The sequence below is a fragment of the Alternaria triticimaculans genome (assembly GCF_023758025.1).
Source record: "Alternaria triticimaculans strain BMP 0046 chromosome Unknown scaffold_2, whole genome shotgun sequence".
In the NCBI taxonomy this organism is placed as follows: Eukaryota; Fungi; Ascomycota; class Dothideomycetes; order Pleosporales; family Pleosporaceae; genus Alternaria; species Alternaria triticimaculans.
In genome coordinates this window covers 495,332-520,484 of record NW_026055959.1, presented here as the reverse complement: position 1 = coordinate 520,484, position 25,153 = coordinate 495,332, and the positions used below count along the sequence as shown (strand labels likewise).

Sequence of the window (25,153 nt, the reverse complement as noted above, 5' to 3'; positions counted from 1 at the left end):
ACATGGATATTAGCTAGTGATATGCGAATTTGTGATGACGGAGCAATATGCTAGATTTGACTCACCACGGCGATCAGAAAGATCCGTGTATGTTGGTTCCTGTAGCCCTCTTGCCAGGCAATGATCTGGAAAGCGTATCAGTGTGCGTTAAATCAAGGACTGAAACGAATAGGCATACCTCGAAGGCGCTGCGTCCACGGATCTCGATTGGCCATGATAAGTATATTTTGGATAGACGCAGAACGAGTGAGGGTAGCAGACAAGGAATAAGTTGCAAGGGATAGAGGTAGATGGCTAAGAAAGGGTTGGGACTGGCTCGATACGACAAGCCTAGCAGCGATTCTAAGGGCGCAGCTACTTATAACATATAAGAGCGACACAGAGCCTCATTATAGACGGAAGAAGCAGACAGATATGGTAGTGAGTGACGAGGGTATGCAAGCATCCGTCTCGTCGGTCATGCTCTTCTCGCAAGTGACATGCGCATATGCTGTTAGAAGCCGTCGGAGCACTCAGTTTATGTGGCCAATAACGAGTTTCCCACACCCGAGCCATTGGGCTGGACGAACGCGCTCCAGAGCGGGCCGATGGGGCATGCGAGAATCCCAAGCATGGTCTAGGCCATGCGCAGCCTACTATTATCTGCGGAGAGTTGGGGACAGTCTGTCGGCAGCTGCTGGCAGGCGGTACGGATGAGATGCTTGTCAACACCCGCACTGGGGAAAGCTGCATGAACAATATGCAATTGGAACCTGAGGCTGCAGCGTGAGGGTGCTTTACAACTTCAGCCCAAGAGCACGTTCGCGTACCCACATGGCTGCAAAACATGAGGCTAGTGTGGAGTGCCAGGTCATTATGCAGACACTCTGCAGTAGTGCTCAACAGGACCCTGCCTAATTTTCGCTGTGGCGGCAATGATATCATACCGAGAGAGGCGGTTCGGTAAAGAATGCTTCGAATACATCAAACGATATTAAACAATGTCCGTCAATTATGAGGCGGATGATGCATTTTAGCAGCGCTGTTGACGGCAAGAGCGGATGGTCGTTGAGCTTGTACACCCACACTTGACCCAAGGTACCACAAAGCAGCGAAAGAATCAGGACACCAAATGATGAGGCATCGGGTTCCTGCTTATTGTTTGACCTTCCTCATGGGATATGAAGCCGCAGCCCGAGATTGATGAGCAGACCGACTGTCGTGAAGCGAAAGTCAACCCATGCAATTCCGTCGACGCAAATGCATGGCTGGGAATATGTGATTGCGACAGTTTCGGTGGAAAAGATGTCCTGATTGGTTAGTTCGAGTAATCATCGTCGAGTGCCGTAACAATGTTCTTGCTACGATACAGTAGCTTCAACGATAAGAATATCCTTGATACACTTCGCTCGCCGCGATTACGTATCAGCTGCGTAGTAAAAAATTACCGCATTCTCTCTTGAGACTTCATGGGGCCGAGGCGGAGGGTCGTACGGAGAGCGTTGGGCTGATGCCGTGATCGAACATGCTTGAATGCTGCAGAGAGATGCGGGTTTGAGGTTCAGCGTCGTGGAGAGTGCGATGTGGCGATGTACTCCCAGCAGTCGATGCAAGAAGAGCTTAGCCATGTGCTACGCGTGTGCTCGACGTCGTATCACCTGTCAGCTGTCAATCCTAAGCTGTCGGGATTGTACGCCTCAAGAACGAACTGGTCTTCCAGATTATCCTAACACGTAAGCAAACACTACTCTTAAAGGAAACATGCAGTCCAATGAGCGCTGTGCGGGCACAAGACTTGCACGGCTTAACTTGAATACCGAGGCGTGCCGTGTCGTACCCACGTCGTTGATGCAAATATGTTACTCTCACGTATGGCAGATTGCGAACCAATTGTATAGAACAAAATTAGCTCAGGTCATTATTCGTTCCAAAATGTGGTATCGTAACTTCGATCCCAGTATGTATCGATCCAAGAATGATAACGTGGCGATTCGTAAACCAAAACGGGTGGTGCTATGTGCATGTGCTGAACATCCATGCCGGCTGGTATCCTGTGCAATGAGAAAAGGCTCAACAAATGCAGCAAACAAACAACGCTATGCATGCTGCGGACCAAAAGACGGCGCAGATGCCAAACACCAAGGAGTAAAAAGAGAACATGACCACCAGCAATGCTAAGACTGCGCCTGCCCGCAGGTAGCCATCCCAACAGAATGTTTCTGACAGGTTGGTGATACAAGATGCGAGAACAGGCTGCAGCTTCCCGAGACAGATTGAACGTGTACTAACGCAAACTTGAGCTAAATAAAGCAGACACTAAACGGACGTCGGCAACCGACGTGCCGCTGAAGGATGTTTCTTGGGTATGTTGCCATCCTGGTGTTTCCGGCTGAACATCTCATCGATGAGGCGTTTGGGGCCAATGTATTCCAAGTTGGCCATTTTGAATGACGGATTTCTGAGAAGCGGGATATGCATCTGTGTGCTCTGTTTGGAGTGGAAGCGTCGCTTGATGCAGTCGTCCACAAGAGCCATGAGACCTGTCGCCATAACAACACTGTTCATTGGGTTAACTGACTGTTACTTTGCACGGCTTGCGCCGTCGAATGGACTTACTCGGAAATGTCGGAGTCTGAGCGTAGGATCTTGTCGTCGGTGACACGCATATAACAAGGTGGTATCCAGCCACCACGGGCAGCCTCCTCATGCGCCTCTTCGTGCGTCAAGCGTACAGGACAGATATGCGCAAGCGGCTCCTTGTCGTTGTCATCGCGGACGAGGTAGTAGGAGACAGATTCCTGCTGGTCCCGTCCTTCCTTCTTGACGATGCGTTTCCAGGAGTAGTCGTGGCCCCAGTATTCAAAGGCGTACTTCTTGTATGACTTGGCACCGCGGCGCTTGACGTCGAGGTGTGCGTAATTCGAGAACTCGAGCTTGATGGTATTGGTTGGTATTAAGGCGCGGCCCTTTGAGTATCCCACTGCCTTCGGACGTGACTCGGAGCGCGTAATATCGTCGTCGTCGTCATGAAGACTGCCCTGCACGGAGTCATAGCCGGAGTCGGCCCGCTTCAGACCTGCTGATGTTGAGGGGCGAGAGTCGGACTTGACCAGACTAGCGAGGGCTGTGCTTGCGCGTTGCAGGACTGGCCGCATCTCTGTGGCTGGCTTCTGGTACTTGCGCGTCGAGTGGCAGACCTCACGGCCAGACTCTCTGCAGTATCGGCGCAGCGAGAACTGGCGTGTGCGAAGGTCCTGCATGCGGAGATGGAAGAGGGTGTAGCTTTGTTTCCGGTGTCCTCGTTCCTCGACCTGTGTGTCCACTCTCAGGTTCATGTTGCCGTCTATGGTCGAGTCGTCGTGGCGTATGGATAGGCGCTTGGAGGTAGGGAAGAGCTCCCCAAAGTCGCGGGGTGTGGTAGGGATGGCATCGCAGGCTAGTGGCTCGTGTCGGTATGTGGGCACATCGTAGTCGGGCATGTCATCATCGAGCTCATCGGCGAGGTCTTCTTCTGATGTCGAGGCATATGTGTCGACGGAGGAGCGGGGCGGCAGCTGTGGATAGCGGTCGACCTTGTGTTGAGGCACAAAGTAGTCTCGTTCCCGGGCGCGTCCCTGGAGGCGGGCGTGGCTGGTCTCGCTGTGCATGAGCGACGGTCTGCGGTCGCTGTACTCTGTCGGCGCGGTGTCGTACGAACGGTCGCTGGCGTCGCTGCGAGCCGACACGGTGCTGTTGTCGCTGCGGCCAGAAGCGGTGCTGTTACTCGACTGGTGCTGCCGCCAGTGTGGGTTGGGCGCCATGATGTAACGTGATGTCTTGCAGTGATGGACAATGGGGTATTAATGATATGGGATGGATGGGGTATTGGCTGAACATGCAGAAGCCGAGATGTGGGTGGGGATGGCACGACAATGCCATGCAAAGCAAACAAGCGTATAAGTAGAGCGTGAGGGTCAAGCGCACGAGTGAAGCAGGCGGCGCAGCGATCTGAGACAGCTCACGAAAGGGTGACCCGGCGCAGGGCGGAGACAAGGACCGACGGGGATTAATACACGCAGCGGCTTTGGAGCAGCAGTGCAGCGCGAATCGAGGCGCAGCGCATGGCGTGGGAGAGACGAAATAGGCTGCCTGGACGCTGCAGTTGTCTCGCGGGGTTCTCGACGCTGGTTGATCCCGCGCAGAGTCCTCGATCACGGCCCACGGACATGGCTGCAACCCACAAAACGCCCTTGGCTCCATCCAGCAAATCGCCGGCACCGCTGGCCACCTGACTTGCCCGCATCGAGCGATGCAGACCTGGCTGGGCGAATCACTGCCGGCTGCTGACCCTCCCCCAGCACACACCGTTGCCTCGCCAAACGCTCACGGCAGCCTCTACGGCGTCACCAAACAGAGCCTTCCACCTGCTGCACTCCGTGCCATGCAGCGTAGTAATCCAGTGCTCACTCAGCGCGCGCGCGGAGAGGACGCAAATTTAGCCTCGCTCGACACCGCTTGATCGGCCGACCTGCCAGGCATCCCATGTTGGACAGGCTCACCCGATGCTGACCTTTGGTTCCTCGTCGGCACCGGGCGCCTACGGGACGCTCCCTGCTCCCTCCCTGGTGATCATCCCACGTGTATCGCGAGGCCGACGGACTTCTAGACGGCCTCCTCGACGGGCTCTCCCGGTCTTCGTCAGATGATAGTGGGAAGATTTTGCTGCCTACCCGACCCCGGCGACGTCATGTGCGCCAGCTAGTACCTAGGTCGCACGCTGCGCATCGGAACTGCACGTCCATGCGCATGCGACAGATGCCCATGTATCGTCGGGTCCTGTGCTGCAATGGCTGATTCACCCCTCCGTTGCGGGCTTACTACAAGGCTGCGCTGGCAAGGACCAGCCTCTACGCAGCCCGGGAGCTAGCCCTCTCCACCGTTTTCCCAGGGACCAGAATGCCCACGGCTGATGAGCACGATCACCGAAAAGATCACCCTGCGCGAAAGACGGTTGTTGGTTGTGACAGAAGCAAAGAGGAAGGAGCTAATAGTCCTGCACGCTAAGCTCCTCAACCTGGGCAATACCACCGCAACGTGTCATCGCTGCATCTATTGCTGCCTACCGATAAGTATGTTTGCCCTCGACGTAGTAACGAAGGAAGGCTTTCTTGCGTCATGCTACATCTCCTGCTCCTGGAGAAAAGAAATGCTTCACTGCGGATATTGTGCAGCCAATCAGAACGGGCTACGTGTTGAGCTCGCAAACCAGCCACGACAACAACAGCGCAGAGCCTTTCAATCGTCACAACCGATCAATCTGAAAACCCGTCATCCGATAGTAGTTGAGATGAAAGAGCTGAGCCCATCGAAAAGCCAGTGCTGTTTTCCCATGCGTTTCTTCCACGCCAATGGTTCTGCATATTCTTTCCCCACTTCGTCCATCCACTCATGTCTCCATTTTCGCTGGGAAGTCGGCTACGGCTGTCTATCAGTTGCATCCAAGGCTTCTAGACGTCGTCAGGTCCACTCCATGCAGATGCTGACCGAGGATCCGCCCGATGGTGCCATCAAGGAGGGCAGTGATTGCTGCATACTGACCAAACAGTTGGCGACGATTAGCCCGCAAATACCCTTTGGCTCGACCACTAAGCAGGCTTCCTTGTTACTCGATACGATGGACTCATAACCTTCCCCACACTTTGCCTCACAGGGCATTTGTACGTCAGTGAGGCGATGCCCTCACCACTTCCACGGCCTGTTGAACCGAGCTCTCTTGGACGCCTACCAAGCGAATGCTCGAGGCACCTACCATTCCTATGAGCAACTTGGAGGACTCTGGGCGAGGCTGTCAGCTGCGAAAGCGTAGCTTCAGCTCAGCCTCAACAGGCTCTCTGTGGTGCTGCCCCTAGGTTCGTCGAGTAGTTAATGGATGTCTACAGATAAGGCAACATACTACAGGCTTCAAAAGTAGCCTTACTTGCGTTAAAGCCTGCCCCTCATGTTTGCCTATATGCACGAGCGTTCAGTGCGTCGTGACTCTATGCCCCGCTAAGGCTTTCAACGAGATGCACTGATCAGCCGAACCACCATGCTGCATCCATGGGGCTAGCCTTGCTATCACGCCGAGAAGTTACTCCTGGTTGACCTTCATGATGAACACGCCTGATGATGTTGAGGAACTCGGCAGCATGAACAAGCGCTCACCAAACGCGAGTAGAAATCTCCATCTTTATTCCTGTCATACATCCATTTTGTCTACTCGACTCTACATGTAGAAGACGAGCTCGTAATCTCGCGCGTGGTAACTGAATCAGCAATACTACTAATCGATGCTAAAGATAGCATGGCATGACACATGTACTCCATCTATGCACCCCTAACTAATGCTGACAGGCGTCTCGGATCTCGAGAGCAAGCTCATCTTGTATCCTGTCGCAGCAATTCTAAACAATGCTGCCGTTACAAAATTGCCCCTATCAACACTTTCCAGGTATCACTTCAATCATTTTTCCTCAGTTCGAGCATCTACCGCCATCACTGCGTCTAGATTAGTTTTGAACCACGGGTGCAATGCCGTGATCTACGATTCACACATCGTGACTTTAATACTAGTTGCAGTGCAATGTATTCGGTATTGAGTTAGAACTTGGCGATCAACAAGCGCGAGTATATCTGAAAGTACGACGGCAAAGGATCACATGGTAAATCAAAACTGTTGGAAAGTGCACATTGATCATTGCCATTTCATAGTGGTAGATAGCACTACGACAGACCAAAGATGCTCACTGCGCTCCCTCTATCAAGCTTTGCTGTGGGTCGTGAATCATGGCGTCGTGAGCCCATCAATGCATGGTGGGCTTGAACGGTGGCCAGTCTCCTGCTGCCTCTGCCCACGCCCGTTTGCGCGTCTCTAATTTTCTCTCCGCCTCCAGTCGATCTACAACTGGCCGCAGTCCGCAATGGTGACGGTCTGCTTAGTGGAGCCGTTTTGGGAGCCGACCTTCTCGATGGCCTGGACGACCTCAAGACCCTCAACAACCTGGCCGAAGACGACGTGCTTGCCGTCCAACCAGGAGGTCTTGACGGTGCAGATGAAGAACTGGGAGCCGTTCGTTCCTGCGCACTTAATCAGTTCTCGAACCTCAAGACACGGGGCAGTGTTCTGAGCGTACCAGGTCCGGCGTTGGCCATGGAGAGGATACCGGGGCCAGTGTGCCTCAGGTTGAAGTTCTCGTCCTCGAACTTCTCGCCGTAGATGCTACAGTGAAGATACGAAGTCAGTGTATGTCTCATATGCATTTTGGACGGCCAAAGCTTACCTCTCACCTCCGGTGCCCTGTGTTATGTCAGCCATGTGTGCTCGCCAGAAGAAAGGTCGTGGGTATGACGTACGTTGCCGCGGGTGAAGTCACCACCCTGGAGCATGAACTGGGGGATAACGCGGTGGAAGCTGGAGCCCTTGTAGTGGAGGGGCTTGCCGCTCTTTCCAGTGCCCTTCTCGCCGGTGCAGAGAGCGCGGAAGTTCTCAGCGGTCTGTTGGTTATAGTCAGCGACTGCCTCATCTTATCGGTGCCTCGCGGGGAAAGAGGCCTGACGAAGACTCTGCTAGCGGGGTACTCACCTTGGGGACCTGGTCGGCGAAGAGCTCCATGACGATCCTGCCAGCGGGCTGGCCGCCAATGGTGGTGTCGAAGAAAACCTTGGGGTTGGACATGGTGATGGATGTGGTTTGAGTGTGTAGTGAAAAGGGTGTGGTGGTGGAGTGTTGTCGATGGGAAGGATGAGGGGCAGCTTTAAAAGATGAGAGAGGCCATGGAGGGGCATAGCTCTTTCCGTAGAGCACAGCACAAGGGTGGGGCCCGAGGCGTGATTGGGCCTCTCACCGTCGAGGCTGGACGTGCAAGGGCCGCTCGGGCCAGGCTTGGAGGGGTAATTGCGCCATGCCCTCCCCGCATGTCACTCAGGGCAGACGTAAGGGATCGTCGCCCGAGTACCATCGCCCGAAATTTCTGGCATCGCAATTGCAGCAAAGATTGCCTTGGTCCTTGGGCCGGATGGCTTCAGCCACGGGATTCCGTGGCGTCGCTCTGACAAGGCATCGCAGCACATTGCTGCTGGACGGACCACCGTAGCGCCATTCGACCGGCTCCTCATAGCGAATACGACCCTAAAGTATCCTGTGTAACCTCTGATACGGTCAGCATAAGAGTCACTGGCTGCCCTCACCCGTGATTGTGACTGTCCTAGGGTTTCTTTCCCAACGTCACATCCTGGAGCCATCAAGGCGCACGAACCCGTATCAAGCGAAACACAAATGTGACAAATGGAATCAAATTATGGCTGGCCGGTGTGGCGACGGCCTTGTAACTACTGAAGAGAAGATAGAGAAGGTGAAGAACAGACAGCGCTCACGAACGCCATGCCTCCCGGCTATGCTCTAGGATATACCCAACAAAGAAAAAGCTTCTCGTATCGCCGCCTATGGCTGCACCAACACGTTCATCTCAGCCGACTTCGCAAACTCGGCACGCTCCTGGATATCCTTCGCCTCAGCCTCCTTCCACAGCTGAATGACTTCCTGCTTGCGCGTTTCACTCCTGGGGTGGAACGCCATCTCCCATGGATCTGGCTTGATGATGAGTAAAGAGTTGGACTTGTTGACTGGCACTTCGATGTCCTTGCCGGTAACGGGGTCGACCTTTGCCCTGAGGTTGAAGGCCCACATCAGAGCTCCACAGCCTGTCACGGTCTCATCGCGGGTGATGGACATGCCGAGACATTGGCGTTGGCCCCAACCGAACGAGGTCATGCCAACGATGTCAGGGTACTTGGTCAAGGGCTCCTGGAATGTCGGCCATCCAGCCTCCAACCATCGCTCGGGGCGGAACTCCTCAGGCTCGGGGTACTTGGCGGGGTTTCGGAGGAAGGCCCAGTCGAGAGGAAGAATGCGCGTGCCCTTGGGAATGAAGTATCCCTGGAACCAGTCGTCGGCCTCAGCTTCATGAGCAACACCTGGGAAAAAGTTAGAATCAATACGGAAGATGGCTCCTTGTGTGCTTACCAGTGGGTACGGTAGGTTTCCAGCGCATTGTCTCCTTGATACACGCACGAAGAACTGGCAAATTGGGCAAGTCGGCGACGGCAGGAGGCTGGTTACCGCAGACGCGGTCAATCTCCTCTTGGCACTTGACCTGCCACTCGGGGTGGTGTAGCATGCTGATGAGGAAGTAGTAAATCGGTCCAGTGACTGTGAAGATACCGACAAGCGCCATCATACCGATCACGCAAGAAGCTTCGTATTCGCCCGAGATGTTTGACTTTTCCGCGGTCTCAAGATAGTTCTTGGTGAAGCAAGACCTTTGCTGACCGACTTCCATACTCTTCTTGGTTTTTTGAAGGCACTCCATGAAGAAAGCTTGTTGGTCGTCGTGGCGCTTGCGCTCCCGGAGCTTCCAGGGGTTGATCGGCTCGGGCACCCAGTCCCAGAGAGGAGTCAAGACGTTTGTGATTGGCCCGGCGGGTGACATCTGGGTGAGCAGACCCCATGCGCTGGGGGTAAGAGGAACACTGAGCGAAGGATCGTCCCATGTCAATTGGCACATGACCTTAGAGCACATGTCTTCGAGGGAAAAGCTGAAGTCGTCGGGGTTTTCCACGAGCCTGGCCATCCATCGCTTGGCCTCGAATTCCATGATACCATTATAGCGGACGTTGGTAGCTCCAGTGAGGTAAGAATGAGTGAACTTTCGCTGACGAGCCCAGTATTCTGTTTTGATTAGCAGAATTCGCCGCCCCCATCACTGCGAGACTTACGGTTCTTTCCCATGAGAGGCAGGTACTCCATCGAGCCGTATGTGCTCTTCGCATCGAACAGCGACTTGATCTCGGGTCGATCGGAATACAACTTCGCCTTCTTCACAAGCATATCCTCGGCAATCTTCTCATCGGTGATGATGATGAAGTTCGCGCCCAACATCTTGGTGCGGTATATGGGACCGTAAATGTCGGCCCACTCCTTGAACTTCAGCCACATGAACTCAATGGGTAGGTCGTGAATGCGTCCAACCCACGGTACCTGCCAGGGGCCAGGCATGTTCTGGACATTGTATCGCTTGTCGTACTTGGTGACGGCGTCGACGACTGCGTATACAACAAGGCCGACGACTGCGACGCCTAGGGCGTAGGCTGTGAAGGGATGCATTTCGAGTACGCAGGTGACGGTCGAAGGCGTCTGTAGAAAAGTCGGGACCGGAGGGGTTGACTGTCAACTGACTTGCCAAGGGTCTTGACGGGGATGTTGTCGGAGAGAACGGTAACAATCACAAGACCACAGCGTGGGAAGCCTGGTAAATATCACACCACAGGTTTTCGTTGCACTACCACTCGTCCGGCTCCCCAGAGCTTGACTTATGTACAGCCATACAGGGCCCACTGGCGAGACGGGACCGTTTAGGGCACCAGATTCATCGGCGTCTAGGTGAGCATAGCCGACATGGAACTAAACATCGCTTGGGTGACAGACGGCAGATTCATCCAATGGCCAAGGTTGGAAACTACCGATTTCCATAGTGTGCCAGGATGGCGATCTCACTAACACCCTTGTTGATCTCAGTATCTGTATCCGCCACGGCGGAAGAACAGAAGTCGGTGCTAGCGGGCGCCGACTTACGACATATTGAAGAGCTTGGGGCTGGACTAACATGTATCGGTGCGCCGGGAGAGCGCAGAGATCGACATGAACCAAGTTCACTTGCATGAACTCGGGCGTATCGAAACATTTACTCCCTGGTCTTGAGAACTGGACACAGCTGAAGGAGCAACTCTCTAGTGGCTGCGCCCGCGTCTGCCGCTTTCTCTAGGCAAGTAATTGTTATTTCCACATTACCAGGCCAAACATCACCGACAGATAGCAAGATCAAAGTCGGCAGCCGGCACATTACCGGGCCGTAAGACCCCTCTACTAATCAACTTGTGCTGCATAGCTTGCAGCATGGGTATGCATCGCTGGCAGTACGGGTGTCACATTTGCTCCTCGTTCGTACTGGACGTTACTGGTCGAACGCCTCAGTGATGGGGTACAGACGCCACACTGCATTTCTGAAACCGAGCACCCTCAGTTGTCGTTGCACGGGAAGCCTTCCTTTGGTGGGCGGCCAAGTCCCCCGAAGAAAGGTGTCAAACACAGCCAGTCTAGAAGCGATCTTCTTCACTACCTCGAGCAAAGAAGTCTAAGCGTCATTAGAAGTGCTGGAATATATTTAGCGACGTTACACATCAATCGAATCTCAAGGGCTGCAGTCATCATGTGCCCACGTGGAGCAGCGAGATACAGCCGTGATCGAGCTGATAGGCTAGGAACGCCGCGGACCTGGCATCAGCGTGTATGTCCAGCATAAACGTTGAACTCGATCGTGTACAAAGATGACTTAGGATGCTGTCGGCCGTGCTTGGCCTCCGGAGTTTGTGGGGAACCATAGCGCGCCCGCACGGACGCACGCCAGCCGGGAGTTTGGGCTAGCGCGGGGGCTTGCCCATCGTCATCGAGATCGGTCCTCGACCAAAGCAGCCATGTTCCTGACAATCTGCCGCCAAGTGCAATGGTCATTGCATTGTCCAACACCTGCATGCCATAGTATGGCCGCGAAAGTACAACTGCGAAACAGCCCGGCCAGTCGGACGTCCGAGGGTCTTCGGCAAGCCTCACTGGTACCCCAACGGGGAATGCAGGTGGAGGCAACCTTCAGCATGTATGAAAGGCAGGCACGGCTTGTATGAAGGTCGGTTTCGACGATACAACCACCTCAATACGATCATACACACTGAACCGCAGTCATGCCTCACGCTCTTACTTCTCGCGACTCCACGATGGAGTCGAAGCCAATAGGGTCGTACCCTAACACTGGCATCGATGTCCTCATCGTGGGTACCGGTCTGGCTGGTCTGGTCGCTGCTCTTGAGTGCACACGCAAGGGCCACAACGTTCGCGTGCTTGAGAGGAATGCAGACATTAACACAGCTGGTGAGCGGCATTCTCAAATCATGGTCTTGACGAGCAACTCATAACGTGTGCTAGGTGACATGTACTTCATGGGCCTCAGCGCAACCCGCTTCTTGAAGCACTGGCCTGAATTGCTCAAGGAGTACAAGAAGATTTCGCTCCACAATGCCTGGATCGAGACCTTCAAGCACTCGGGCGAAGTTGTCATCGGACCTAAGAAGGTTGCAGATCGCCTTCGTGCACAAGGGCTGGACCCTGATACCCCTCCTGGCGAGTTCCAGATGCGCCCGCTTGTGTACAAGATGTTCGTTAGCGCTGTAGAAAACCTCGGTGTTTCCGTTGAGTTCAACCGCAGGGTTGTGGACTACTTTGAGGACGAGCAAACTGGCAAGGGTGGCTGCACCACCGACGACGGCAAGCGCTACGAGGCGGATGTAGTGATTGCGGCTGATGGTGTTGGATCAAAGAGTCAGAAGTTGGTCGGTGGACAAGTGCGCGCGAGGCCCTCCGGAAGGGCCATGTGGCGTGCTGCTTTCCCCAGGGAAGCTCTCGACAAAGATCCGGAGGTGAAAGAATTCTTCAAGATGATGCCAGGCAATGAGCCAATTGTGAGGACATGGCTGGGGTAAGTCCTTCCAACCAGATCATCACACTTCGGCTAACCCTCATAGTCCATCCACGTACGCGCTCACCCTGTCTCGCGAGGATGTCATGGTCTGGATCATGAACCACGACGTCACCGGTACTGAGAAGGAGTCGTGGAACAACACGATCGAGAAGGAAGAAGTTCTGGACGGCATGGACACTATGCCTGGGATGGAGACGGTCAAGTGGGCCCCAATCTTCAAGCAACTTGTCGAGACAACCCCGCCCAAGACGATCGTCAACTTCGAGCTCCTCTGGCGCAACCCTCAGCCAAGCTGGACATCTCCCGGCGCTCGCGTCATTCAGATCGGTGATGCGGCACACTCCTACCTACCAGCTTCCGGCAACGGAGCGACCCAGGCCATTGAGGATGCCATATCGATAGCTTCCTGCCTGCAGGTCGGCGGCAAGGAGAACATTCCTCAGTCCGTTCGCGTACACATCCGCTTCCGGTGAGTTGCTATCCCCAATCAATCTCTCTACACACATATGCTAACGTAGTCCGATAGCTTCATCCGCAACTCCTGTGCCCAGAAGCTCGGCTTCTCCAACGCTGAACTTCTCCAAGACACCGACTGGGACAAGGTCAAGCTTGATCCCCGCCGCGCTGCTCCCAAACTACCCAAGTGGGTTTGGTCTCACGACCCTGAGGCTTACGTATACGAGAACTACGAGAAGAGTGCGCAGTCGCTGAAGCAAGGCATCGACATGAAGGATGAAGACAAGTTTGAGCCCAACTACCCCAAGGGCTACAAGTACGAGCCTTGGAGCATTGAGAAGATCATGGATGACATGAGGGCGGGCGTGCCGATTGATCTCGGAGCTGGTGACTGGGAATAGGCGCGGGTATGAAAAGGCATAGCCGCAGACTGTATTGCGTGCACGGCGTTTCGGAAATGTGTCATGAACACTGAACAATGAATGAAATACGATATTATCAACCATAGCATGACATTTTCTTTGCCAAATGCTTGAAGATTGACACACATGGAAGTCGTCTGTCTCTCTAGGGCACATGTGCTGGGCAAGGCTGAGCACTTTGACACGCCTTGCCTCTCTGGTACAAGCGTTCTTTCGGCGGGAGCGCCCGCCACTGTTTGGTCCTCAGCGATCCATGACAGCGGCCGCTTCCATGTTGCTCATCGCTATCTCTGTGGCATTCCACTCGCTTCCCCTCTCATTGAAACCGCTACCACTGTGTCTGAGCGTCGAGAGAAGATCACTGCAAGCGACGTTGCACGAAGCATGTGCAGGTCACAGCACAAGCGAGGGTTTCGCAGACGAGATGCGCCGATAAAGGAAACTGGTACTTTCCGTTCCTGGTGCAAACTAGCGATTCGAGTCCGGGACGTGTACCCATGAACCAAAGATTTCTTCTCGTACCAGACTGAGCTCGCTGGATACGCCCGCTTGCCGCCCGTCGTCCTGCAGACTGCAGGTGCGAACGATGAATTCTGACTATCAAACAGAGGCAGGGCAAGAACAAAACATTACCCCTTCACACTTCCACGAACCTTTCCGCTGGTTCGCCGTTTCCAACACCCCGATTCTCCGACATACTTCACCCTAGATAATTTTCTGCCACATGTACCAGGTTTCATTCATCAAAACTACTTAGCCGCAAGTCGATATCGCGGACTGCGAATGCATTATCTCAGGCCCACCACACGCCCCCCGAAGACTGTCTAATTCCTTCTTCCTGTAATCATCATCACGGCTCTCCACCGGAGTTTCGAGGGCTGTTGTGATCCGCAGATGGTATTTCGTTATTTGGTCTAGAGTGCGCAGGGAAGTCTATGACGCTGCCTAGACGCGCTAGTGCGGCTGTTGAGCGTCGCTGTTGCACCGCGGACGGAACTGGGAGATGAGAGGGGTAGAGGTGGCTTATCGAGAGACCTTTGCGGATCTGGTCGACAGAGGGGCATGAACCTTCGGGAGGGGTTTGTCGTGGGGTGGAAAGTCGGACATGAGACGCGACCGGACGCGGTCGTTTTGCAAAGTCTAAACTTTGGCAGAAGGATGGGATACCTTTTTGTGTTCCCAACTCGCGTCATCTCGGCTTTGGATCATTTTGAAACCAATATCGAGCTGACCTTCAGGTGTACGAGTGCGGGTGATATCAACAGGTTATGAACGCGCGAACACGTGACCTAAGTGCTCCCATTGATCGTCGCGCTATGCATCCAACGAACATCTGGTATCGCTCAGATAGCAAATCGCATGTTTGCATCCCGTGTGGTTGGTGAAAACTATCCTACAGTTGAGATACCCAGACCACTGGTATCACTCGCTCAAGATTCCGTCCAAACGAATCTGCAACTCCTCCGCCTTTTTGCTATGCATAAACTCTCTCACACCTTCAACCCGCTTCCCATCCTTGCTCAACTTCACAAATAGGACACCCTCAGTCCACCACTCTGTGATCCCACTTTCCGACAATTGCGTTCCCAATTCACCGTCACCATTAACCTTGCCTCCCATCTTGCAGTGCGCGACTACCGTATTTGTGTCTTTTGAAAAGTGCACCGCTCTGCCTCCCTGACCATCGTCTTCAGGAACTACCTGAAAGTCGCTAAAGATCTCGAAAACCGTCTCGGCATGTTCGCGGAACGGCTGAATCGAACGAGTGGGTAGGTGCAGGTCTGCAGGAAGGGAGGTATGGCTAAAGTCGCGGGTGGCGTACGTTGTCAGGGCTTGAGGGCGAAGAGTCGAGTAGCTCTCTATGAACTTGTTGAAAGTCTGGATGTGCGCGCTTGATTCTTGTGACTGCGATGGATAGAGAAGGTATGCGATGGGCGCGAGAGCAGCGATTGCTGCGAGAGTTGCAGTGGCAAAGCGTATCTCCGCGGGTGTGAAGCCCAAGTCTGACATTTTGTGTTGATACCAGTATGAATGTGCGATGCTTATTGCATATGCGTGTCGAGGGTATCTGCAGTCGCTGAGCTTCCGAATTGTCGTTCGCCGGTCTTGTTGGTATGCCGTTTCCTGCTAGATTCTGGTAGCGAGTAAGATCGATCTGACGCGCACTACAGCATCTACCCGGTCGATCGTCCAGCCGTAAATAATCCGACCATGATCTACGGATCCGTCTAATATTGCGGATTCCAGTTACATCTCCGGTGATCAAACTTCGAGCCCCTCATGGCTTGCATTCAGCTGTGTTGAACGCCATCTCTGTGACGCTCCTGCATAATCACCGCAATGTCGGTGTGGCCCTCCACCGACCCGTAGCGCTGTGGAACATCGTGACGAGCCGGCCATTCGCTGTACGGTCTACAATCTCCGCTACCCTTCTCTGGGATCAGCGTAGAAGAGTGGAACTGCGTTCTAAAAAGAAGCAACGGTGGGTCTGGGATGCTTGCGGGGCCGGTCGTGCCAGTCTTTGGGCGACGCGTCGACGTGAATGCATATCATCGCTGCTTCCTCTGCTCTTCTGTAGTGATCGTTCTTTCTGCTTATTCTCAAATCTGAGGCTGAAAACAAGCTTGACCTGCTGCGGTAACCCACGTCTTTACGAAGCCAAGCAATCCTTCGACCCTTACAAGCAACCCCGCCATGGCCGCCACAAAAGCCATTCTTGTTACCGGCGCTACTGGTAAGCAAGGCGGTGCTGTACTTGAACAACTCGCATCGCATCCTTCGCACGCCGATTACACGCTCTTGGCTGTCACCCGTGATGCCAACTCCGGTTCTGCGAAGAAGATTGTTGAGCGTCATCCGGACGTAAAGTTGCTGCAAGGCAATTTGGACGAGCCCTCGGCGCTCTTTGCATCAGCCAAGGCCACACTCAAAGAGGCTGGCAAAGGGGAGAAGATCTGGGGTGTTTACTCTGTTCAAGTCTCTCTAGGCAAGAATGTCACCCACGAGAGCGAGGTCATACAGGGTAACGCCCTGATTGACGAGTCGATCAAGGAAGGCGTCACACACTTTGTGTATTCCAGCGTCGACCGCGGCGGCAACCAGCGCAGTTTCGAGAACAAGACGCCCATCCCGCATTTCCAGAGCAAGTATGAGATCGAACAACACCTTCTCGAGAAGGCTGGCAAGAACGGTGAAAACATGGGCTGGACCATCCTCCGACCGGTTGCCTTCATGGACAACCTCGCACCTGGCTTCCCTACCAAGGTGTTCCTCGCAGCACTCCGCGATACACTGCAGGGCAAGTCCATTCAGTGGGTGTCTGTCGAAGATATTGGTCTATTCGGCGCACGAGCGTTCGTCAACAACGAAGAATGGAACGGCCGCGCCGAGGGTCTCGCCGGTAGTGAGCTCACTATGGACGAGATGAGTGGATGCTTTGAGCGTGTCATCGGTAGCGCGGTGCCGGCAACTTACGGTATGTTTGGCTCCGCGCTTATGTGGGCCGTCACGGAAGTGAACGTCATGATCAGTTGGTTCGCAGCTGAGGGCTATGGCGCTGATATCAGCAAGTTGAAGAAGGAAGAGCCCAAGCTGTGCGATTTCGAGACTTGGCTGGCGGAGAGGAGTGGGTGGAAAGGTCAGGCCATCAAGCGATAGATGATGCTTTCATCTGCTGGCGGGGTTAAGCATCTAGCGTCGGACTTTTGGACTTTTTGGGACTTTGACCCCTGTAAGGGATTCTGGGGAGTTTTCTACGAATACATGCTTATCCATAATATCGCTATACTGTTATCTTGATGCATGTGCTTGCATGAGTGTTTGACTTCATTACCAGCCTTGCTGGTCATATCAGCGGTGGCTTAAGCACAGACTACTTTGTATATGGCGCTGCCAGCACAGTCATCATGGCCTGATAGGTCGATATGCAATTCAGCACCGCATAGGCAGTGTTGGGTCTCTAGCTGATATATTCGGATTGCATCGACATCACAAATCGCGAGGTTAAAGAGAGTCTTTAGTTTTACGCTTCATTGCTAAAATGCTACACTCCAAGGGCCTCCAACCAAGAGAAGCAAGATGGTAAGTTGCGCAGTAGCCAGACTACTACTATCACGGAAAACAAGGGCTATGGAACCCTTTACAAGGAGACCAGGTTCCACAACGCCAGCCCACCAGCAATAACCGGTGTAACCAACCTCAGCCTGTTCCAGCTCGCCCACTTCATAGCAATGTTCTCCGCCTCGCCCAACTCCTTCTCGTTGCTCCTCTCCGCTAACGCCTCAAGCTTGTCGTTCAACGGCTGCATGTTGAGAGCCGAGTGCAGGATAGTCGTCAAGTGCATAACGGCCGCAACACCAAACAACTTCCAATCACTGCGAGCGAGCATGCCCTCGCGGTAGACGGAGTAGCCAGCGTAGGCATAACCCAGGAAGCCCAGGGTGGAGATGGGGCGGAAGAATTGGTTGCCGACTGTCCAGCACAGAGGCCACTGGCGGCCTAGAAGTTGCGCGCGTTCCTTGTGGTCGGGGCTGCCTGGGCGGGGGAAGTTGACGAGGAGGGCAGGCACCGTCATGTACGACTGTGTGATGGCATTTCCTGAGATCGTCAGAAGTGAAACTGGGAACTACGGGAATCCGGTCTTACCGGCAAGAATGAAGGAGAACGTGATGCAAGTTCCTGCAACGCCCTTTACGATGGTGTTGTCCGACATCTTGAGATTGTGTTTTGGTATAGTCGTAGAATTGAGGTTAATTGCTTTGGAGTATGGAAGGAGTGATGAATGAACGCGTCCACATCAGCGACGACCACCTCCAATAAACATTTTCCATCAACAAAGACCAAGACACATTTCGCAAGCTAGCAGCCATGCACCCCCGTTCCGACACCCCAAAATCCCGTGTTGGGTCACTCCGCCCTGCATTGTGGTGCGATAGCGGTGTTCCTGGCAGCCGTAGTTCGGTTCCCCACGGCAGTCGCGTCCCTCCAAGCGCGCCGGTTTGGCGATCCCGATTACACCACGACAGCCCTGGAAGCCTCCGCGCAAGCTAACAAAGTTTGAAGCTTTCATGTCGGTGTGCTTTGGGTGTTTTCTGCATTGCTACCGTCAAGTCGGTGAGTGTTCTGGTACTGCGCTGGTGGGGTTTTCGCCTTCGCGATGTTGTCCGCCACGGGCTGCCGTTGCCATGATGGAAGATCGCTCTTACCACTTTGGACAAGATCGGGAATCAACTTCATGGATGCGTCGCATGCGGTAGGCATTGAGAATCATTTCGAGATAGAAATTGTGGGTGGTCGCAGTTGGAAAGCTGTAGATACTGGCATGTCGGTTCATAGGGGCACACGCTCATCATGAGACTGTTTTTCTGGATTGAAAGAATAGCAACACGGTATGACTTCTCTGTCTGATAGAAAGACTTGAGAGTTCGTAGTTTGCTTAGACTGAATCTAATCCGCTCTTTGTATGCCATCTGCCCAGCTCGGTTCAATGCCACTACAGACATCTACATAGGCATCCCACCTTCTCAAATCCTTCTCCTTTTGTGTCCCACCCCACTCCTCAGCACTCCATCTTTTCTCGACACCCTGCGTAGTCCAAAACATGGTCCATTGATCACCAGGCAAGTTCCACATGCCCTTGCTCCTCTCTTGGTACCATTTGTTGACCGGGTTGCTCGTCCGACTCCTCCAGACTACGCCATCTGGAAAGCATGTTCGAGTCAAAGCAGCCCAGACAATGTCGGAGACGCCACCGGAACCTTGCGACGACGTGAGAACCGCGAATTTATCGAGATAAGGAATGTAGTATGGCGAGTCTGGAGAAGGCCTGCTAGGAGGACTGAGCCCATGGAGGGATGCGGGCGTTTCCCATGTGCAGATGGCGCCACCTTCGTAATCACCCGCTATAATGATGCCGGCCACACGGCCACGAATACGGTCGAGGTAGTTCTGAGGATGCAGTTTACGTCGGAAAGAGTCATCGATGAGATCGACGAGTTTTGGGAAGTTGATGCGCGGGTCGTCTGCTAGCTCTATGCTCGGGTTCGTTGCAGAGGGTGGCTGCCACGGTCCGTGAATCCGCGGATCCGGAATCATGGTGAGCGGTATGCCTTTCTTGAAGAAAGTAGCAGGGTTGGGTGCGGTGGAGCCGAGGAAACGAGAAGTCGGAGTTGTCGGCAGCGACGACGATGTCATCGGCTTGTCTGTTAACACGTTATGCAATAGAGGATTCTTCGCAGGGGAAGTCCGCGCATCGTCAGGTATAGCTTTCCTTGCTGCTTCCAAGGGTGTCAGGACGAGGCCAGACGACGATGGGGGTAACAGCTTCAAGCCGCGCTCGACCACTTCGAGGTTCTTCAGATGGCGTATTGGAGCTGAGTTGCCAATCTGTTGTGCCGGTGTACCTGGTAACGATGCTATTTCTTCCTCGACGAATTTCGAGAACGGGTTGCTAGAACTCAGTGAAGTTGAACGCTGTGTCTTATCATCCGGGGTGGCTGAAGACAGCTGCTGCAGCTCTTTCTTGATGTCCCGGTACTCGGCTTCTAGATTGACGAAAACATGAGCGCCATCCGCTCGCTTCTCGGATGGTATGCCACCAAGAGGATCAAGTATAATGATGCGGTCCAGAATAGGTCTTTCGACGACATCCTTTGTTTTGTACAATGCGCCACCAACTGAGCCATTGCTGCCTGTCTGGCCGGCGAGACCGGCAAACTCGCGAACGAGCGCCAGAAGCACGTCGTCTGCCTGGACCCTGACCTTCTTCAGATTTGTGTCGTAGGCGAAGGGTGTTATGACTGGAATAACGCCGTCGTCGATGGGCGGAAGTAGCAGGTAATTGTGCTGTACCTCTACACCTCCCCGTACCTGGACGGTACTGGGTATGTCGTTGGCCAGTGGGGAGTAGCCCAAAGCATCTTCGACCAACAGAGCTCCTGGCTCGTTGTAGTCTTCCAACGCTGCAACCAAGCGCAATGCCTGCTCCCTGACCATGTTTCCGTATTCCAATGTCAACTCTGTGGTGTGCGCATCGGCATCGTGATCGCAGTCGAGCACTACAGCAGTGCTGAGCCCCAGCTGCGCCATCTGACTCAGAGTCAATGCGATGTCGCCCAAGGTGCGGTCGTCGAGGGTCTGAGGCTGCCGAAGCTTGACAAGTGCCATGTGCACCGGCTCATCCTTCTCTTCGGCCTGGTACTCCTCCTCGGGAAGCGGTTCGCGGGTGAAGACGGTGGGCTTGTAGAGATCGCCCAGGTTCACACCGGTTCGCAGCGAACCCGAGTCATTGTGTATATTCTCGCTCACCACCTCCCTGGCTTTGGCTGCGATAGCCGCCTTGCCCTTCTTGGGCGCATCGAACTGCTTGAGGAAGTTGCGCGCGTCGCGTTTACCGGGCGATTCCTTCAGTAGACGCGTCAACTGCTGACGTTCGGCGCGCTGACGCTCTTTCGCGGAGCTCGACGATGTTCGGACGTAGGTAGTCGACGTGGAGAGAGGCGCGCATTGAATCTTGGTAAAGATGTTACCCTTGTCATCGCGCTTGGGAAGCTGCTAACGGTCAATACTGCTGCATTTACGCCTGGAGACGTCGCGCTCACCTTCTTCGTAGCCTTCTCCAAGCCCCTCGCGGGGGCTTTGCTCCAGATGAACATGCTTCATGCTACCGCTCAGCTGCCGAACATGCGAGAAGGTCAAAATTGTGTGACTGGAGCTCGGAGCAGAGGTATGACTCTGCAAATGTGTGGGGAAATGTGCCCGCATCCGCATTTTCGAGAACTCAACATCGATAACGGGGTGCGAACGTCATTTGCTGGTAACCGACATCGGCCCGGTGTGGCCTTATCCCCGGGCTACTGGCGGATGACGATGATGAACACCATGACGAAGCGCTGACAAACGGTACGCAAGGTACAAGCAGAGGTTCGTATAAGTTGTCGCACTTGGCATTGCCTCTTCGTTGTAAGAGAAAGGACACAGTCAGATCCCAGAAGAAATCATGGCGCCACAACTCGCTTGGATAGGCCTCGGCAACATGGGCAGGGTCAGTAAGGGAGGTCATCAGCTCGACCATGTCACTAACTGTCACAGGGCATGTGCAAAGTATGAAGCATCTAAGATTCTAAATTGATTTTCGTACTGACTCTACAGAACTTGGTGGAAAAGGGTAACCTCGATAAGCCCCTAATTCTGTTCAACCGCACCAAAGCCCGCTCCGAAGACCTCGCATCCAAACTCGGCAGCTCCAAGACCAAGGTTGTCGATACCATCAACGATGCTGTCAAACCTTCCGACATTGTCTTCATGTGCCTGGGCGACGATGCAGCCGTGAACGCTGCTGTCGACAAGATGCTCGAAGAAGATGTCAAGGGCAAACTTATTGTAGATTGCTCCACGGTACACCCAGAAACGACGAATGCTTTGGAGAAAAAGATAACCGAGAAGGGGGGTGAGTTCGTGGGCATGCCAGGTAAGTTACGCATGTGAAGATAGAAGTGCTCCCTCAGGACGGGCCTGACAACATCCCAGTATTCGGTGCCCCAGCCATGGCAGACAATGGCCAGCTTGTTTGTGTGACAGCAGGCTCAAAAGCGTCCTGCGATAAGGTAGTCCCGTATACGACAGGCGTGATGGGTCGTACGAACATCGATTACTCAGGCCAGCCAGCAGGAAACGCTACCCTCATGAAAGTCATCGGCAACACCTTCATTTTGAACATGGTCTCGCAGCTATCTGAAGGCCACGTCCTTGCCGAAAAGTCTGGTCTAGGGGTAGACAACCTCCACACATTCATCTCTACCATGTTTCCCGGTCCCTACACCGCGTACTCGCAGCGCATGCTAGCCGGCGACTACTATCAGCGCGAGGAACCTCTTTTCCATATCGACTTGGCACGAAAGGACGCAAGACATGCGATGTCGTTGGCCGAGAGTAGTGGTGCGAAGGAAAGTATGAAGATGCTAGGCTTAGCACAAGGGAGACTGGATAAGGTGAAGAGTGAAATCGGGGACAGAGGAGATATTCCGAGTGTTTACGGAGTTGTGAGGAAAGAGAGCGGCTTGGATTTCAAGAACAAAGATTAGATGGGCAAATCTTCCATTGCAGTTCTGGAATAATCTGTGGTTGTCCGATGTTAGGGTGCTCCTGGACGCCGTGTATGGTGATATTTGCCCGAGCGGTACTGACTACGCTAATTGCGACTGCCGTTATTACAAGCATGGCTATCGCAACTTCTGCTCGACTTACTTTCCACAGAAAGCCCGATGCACACGCAATGTACCGCGGCTCTTCAACGCGGTTCAGACATGACGCGACGTGTGCTGATCACTACCCGATTTAACCACCATCGATGCAGACATTCGGTCTAACTCTGCCGAGGATGCATCATCTGTCAGAACATCCTCCCAACGTCACATCACGCTAGACTCCTCAGCGTTAAAATCCCCAGGTTTTACCCCAGCTTCTCCCCTCCCCACTGCTTGATGAGGTCAAGCCTCATCTTGGCTGCAACGGCGGGTTCGTAGAATCACCCTCTGAGATCGAGTCTGTTCTTGCGAAACCTGGTTGCCGTGCACATGGACCGACATTTCTGCCGCCAGCTCACGTGGGTGACAGCAGGTACTTGAGGGCCTGAAGACCCTGCCGATTTACCTCATCGCAACTGCCTACTGTTGACTCCACTCAACTCAACCTCAATGCTCGAATCTTTCGTCCAGTCCACGACCTGATCGGCATTATCCACAGACCAATCGCTAATCGGCATCTCTATCGTATCACAAAGCGAACATGGGGTTCCTTAAGAGACCCACACTGCGCAGTCGCGACGACCAGAGGACGCGTGCTGCTGAACTGACGCTGCGCGAGTCTATCTACCCGCTCTGCCTCGTCACCATTCTATTCTTTCTCTGGGTGAGCCACGACGATGCCTTAAACCCAGTGTATGTGGCTGATGATCATAGGGATTCTCGTACGGTCTTATCGATACCCTCAACAAGCATTTTCAAGACGTCCTTGGCATAACGCGCGCTCGCTCTTCAGGCTTACAGGCAGCATACTTCGGCGCGTACCCACTTGCTTCCCTCGGTCATGCCAACTGGCTTCTGCGCCACTGGGGCTACAAAGCAACCTTCATCTGGGGTCTGACACTTTACGGCGTGGGCTCTCTTCTTGCCTGGCCATGTCTTGTATATCGTTCGTTCGGAGGCTTTTGTGTAGCCATCTTCGTCATCGGTAATGGACTAGGCTCGCTTGAGACAGCAGCCAACCCTTACCTGGCTGGTATGTATGAGTCGATTAAATGATGGATGCAGTACTAACGAAAGTAGTTTGCGGACCACCCAAGTATTCAGAGATCAGGATCAACATCGCGCAGGCTTTCAACGGCATCGGCACTGTGGTAGCGCCAGTTTTAGGGTCATATGTCTTCTTCAACAACGTTGGCACCGATCAAGCATCCCTTGAGAACGTGCAATGGACTTACCTCGGCATCGCATGCTTCGTTTTTCTCCTTGCGATCGTTTATTACTTCACGGAGATACCTGAGATCACTGGTAAGCTTGCTCCTTAATGGGAAATGACCAGGTGCTAACATCCACTAGATGCCGATATGGCTTTCCAGGCTGAGAGCACTCACGCTGGTACCGACGTAAAGCCTTTCCACAAACAATACCGTCTCTTCCATGCGACATTTGCTCAGTTCTGCTACACTGGCGCGCAGGTGGCGATAGCTGGAGCCTTCATCAACTATGTCGTCGAGACACGGGTCATAAATGGACGCGAGACCGACAACTCGACAGCAGCTCGGTTCCTGGCTGGTGCGCAGGGCTGTTTTACCATGGGTCGCTTCATTGGCAGCGCCTTCATGAAGTTCGTCAAACCACGATGGGTGTTCCTCGCGTTCATGACGTTATGTATCATCTTCATCATCCCGTCCATTACCGAGCGAGGCAATACCGGCATGAGCATGCTTTACATTGTACTCTTCTTTGAGAGTATTATCTTCCCGACGATTGTTGCGCTTGGTATGCGCGGATTGGGCAAATACTCAAAGAGAGGCTCGGGCTTCATCGTGGCCGGTGTATCTGGTGGTGCTGTTGTCCCTCCACTACTATTCGGAGCGAGCGATACGCTAGGCAAGGCTAGGCCTTTGGAAGGATATGCGCCCACCGCCGTCGCCATGACCGTTCCAATGGCGTTCTTCATTGCGGCGTGGAGCTATGCTTTCTGTGTCAACTTTGTGCCAGCCTACCGTAATGTGGCAGATAAATTCTCTACTGCTGAAATCGGTATCGAGAATGCGCATGCAAATGATCCTGAGCGCCAAATGCAGCATACGGATGGTGGTGTACTTGCTAAGGAGGAGTCGCCAACTCATACTGAGGCGGTGGATATTGACAGAAAGACATAGGATGACTCTCTTGTCGAAGTGGACGAAGAGGAGGAAGCGGAAGTGGCTGCAAGTGGGACTAACGTTGATGGAGTACACGCTACGGTTGCCGAGGATGCTCAAGTAGTTCAGGGGTCCTGAAGTCATCGTACTGCGACTTGCATGACAAGAAGGAGTGGTTCACTACATCGTTGTTTCATAAGTTACCGTGAACGCCGTATAGCTAGCAGTCGAAAGTCGTGTGTACTAGTGCATTGCTTGCACTGATGTTATCTACCAGCCACAGTACCAGATATCAGGTAGTGTGA

The 25,153-nt window shown here is 53.7% G+C and overlaps 9 protein-coding genes across 9 annotated transcripts; 4 read left to right on the top strand and 5 right to left on the bottom strand.

The window, feature by feature from the left end:
• Positions 1 to 2,295: 2,295 nt before the first annotated feature.
• On the bottom strand, positions 2,296 to 3,779 carry J4E78_001861 (uncharacterized protein; the record flags this gene model as incomplete). Its single annotated transcript, XM_049362514.1, has 2 exons — positions 2,296 to 2,536; positions 2,596 to 3,779. The coding sequence occupies 2 exons, from the start codon at positions 3,777 to 3,779 to the stop codon at positions 2,296 to 2,298; spliced, it is 1,425 nt and encodes a 474-aa protein (XP_049225106.1).
• Positions 3,780 to 6,895: 3,116 nt separating this feature from the next.
• Positions 6,896 to 7,672, bottom strand: J4E78_001860 (uncharacterized protein; the record flags this gene model as incomplete). The annotated part of the gene is made up of 5 exons (XM_049362513.1): positions 6,896 to 7,074; positions 7,131 to 7,216; positions 7,278 to 7,294; positions 7,351 to 7,491; positions 7,580 to 7,672. The coding sequence occupies 5 exons, from the start codon at positions 7,670 to 7,672 to the stop codon at positions 6,896 to 6,898; spliced, it is 516 nt and encodes a 171-aa protein (XP_049225105.1).
• A 765-nt stretch (positions 7,673 to 8,437) lies between these two features.
• On the bottom strand, positions 8,438 to 10,159 carry J4E78_001859 (uncharacterized protein; the record flags this gene model as incomplete). Its single annotated transcript, XM_049362512.1, has 3 exons — positions 8,438 to 8,970; positions 9,020 to 9,724; positions 9,772 to 10,159. The coding sequence occupies 3 exons, from the start codon at positions 10,157 to 10,159 to the stop codon at positions 8,438 to 8,440; spliced, it is 1,626 nt and encodes a 541-aa protein (XP_049225104.1).
• A 1,631-nt stretch (positions 10,160 to 11,790) lies between these two features.
• Positions 11,791 to 13,441, top strand: J4E78_001858 (uncharacterized protein; the record flags this gene model as incomplete). Its single annotated transcript, XM_049362511.1, has 4 exons — positions 11,791 to 11,977; positions 12,032 to 12,581; positions 12,628 to 13,053; positions 13,111 to 13,441. The coding sequence occupies 4 exons, from the start codon at positions 11,791 to 11,793 to the stop codon at positions 13,439 to 13,441; spliced, it is 1,494 nt and encodes a 497-aa protein (XP_049225103.1).
• Positions 13,442 to 16,156: 2,715 nt separating this feature from the next.
• J4E78_001857 (uncharacterized protein) lies at positions 16,157 to 17,119 on the top strand (the record flags this gene model as incomplete). Its single annotated transcript, XM_049362510.1, has 1 exon — positions 16,157 to 17,119. One exon carries the CDS (start codon positions 16,157 to 16,159, stop codon positions 17,117 to 17,119), a length of 963 nt encoding a protein of 320 aa, XP_049225102.1.
• Positions 17,120 to 17,600: 481 nt separating this feature from the next.
• J4E78_001856 (uncharacterized protein) lies at positions 17,601 to 18,173 on the bottom strand (the record flags this gene model as incomplete). Its single annotated transcript, XM_049362509.1, has 2 exons — positions 17,601 to 18,058; positions 18,107 to 18,173. The coding sequence occupies 2 exons, from the start codon at positions 18,171 to 18,173 to the stop codon at positions 17,601 to 17,603; spliced, it is 525 nt and encodes a 174-aa protein (XP_049225101.1).
• A 734-nt stretch (positions 18,174 to 18,907) lies between these two features.
• On the bottom strand, positions 18,908 to 21,114 carry ARG2 (Amino-acid acetyltransferase, mitochondrial; the record flags this gene model as incomplete). The annotated part of the gene is made up of 2 exons (XM_049362508.1): positions 18,908 to 21,010; positions 21,061 to 21,114. 2 exons carry the CDS (start codon positions 21,112 to 21,114, stop codon positions 18,908 to 18,910), a joined length of 2,157 nt encoding a protein of 718 aa, XP_049225100.1.
• A 344-nt stretch (positions 21,115 to 21,458) lies between these two features.
• On the top strand, positions 21,459 to 22,542 carry J4E78_001854 (uncharacterized protein; the record flags this gene model as incomplete). Its single annotated transcript, XM_049362507.1, has 3 exons — positions 21,459 to 21,503; positions 21,611 to 21,929; positions 21,989 to 22,542. 3 exons carry the CDS (start codon positions 21,459 to 21,461, stop codon positions 22,540 to 22,542), a joined length of 918 nt encoding a protein of 305 aa, XP_049225099.1.
• Positions 22,543 to 23,245: 703 nt separating this feature from the next.
• Positions 23,246 to 24,866, top strand: J4E78_001853 (uncharacterized protein; the record flags this gene model as incomplete). Its single annotated transcript, XM_049362506.1, has 4 exons — positions 23,246 to 23,368; positions 23,419 to 23,737; positions 23,785 to 24,009; positions 24,058 to 24,866. The coding sequence occupies 4 exons, from the start codon at positions 23,246 to 23,248 to the stop codon at positions 24,864 to 24,866; spliced, it is 1,476 nt and encodes a 491-aa protein (XP_049225098.1).
• Between the last annotated feature and the right edge of the window lie 287 nt (positions 24,867 to 25,153).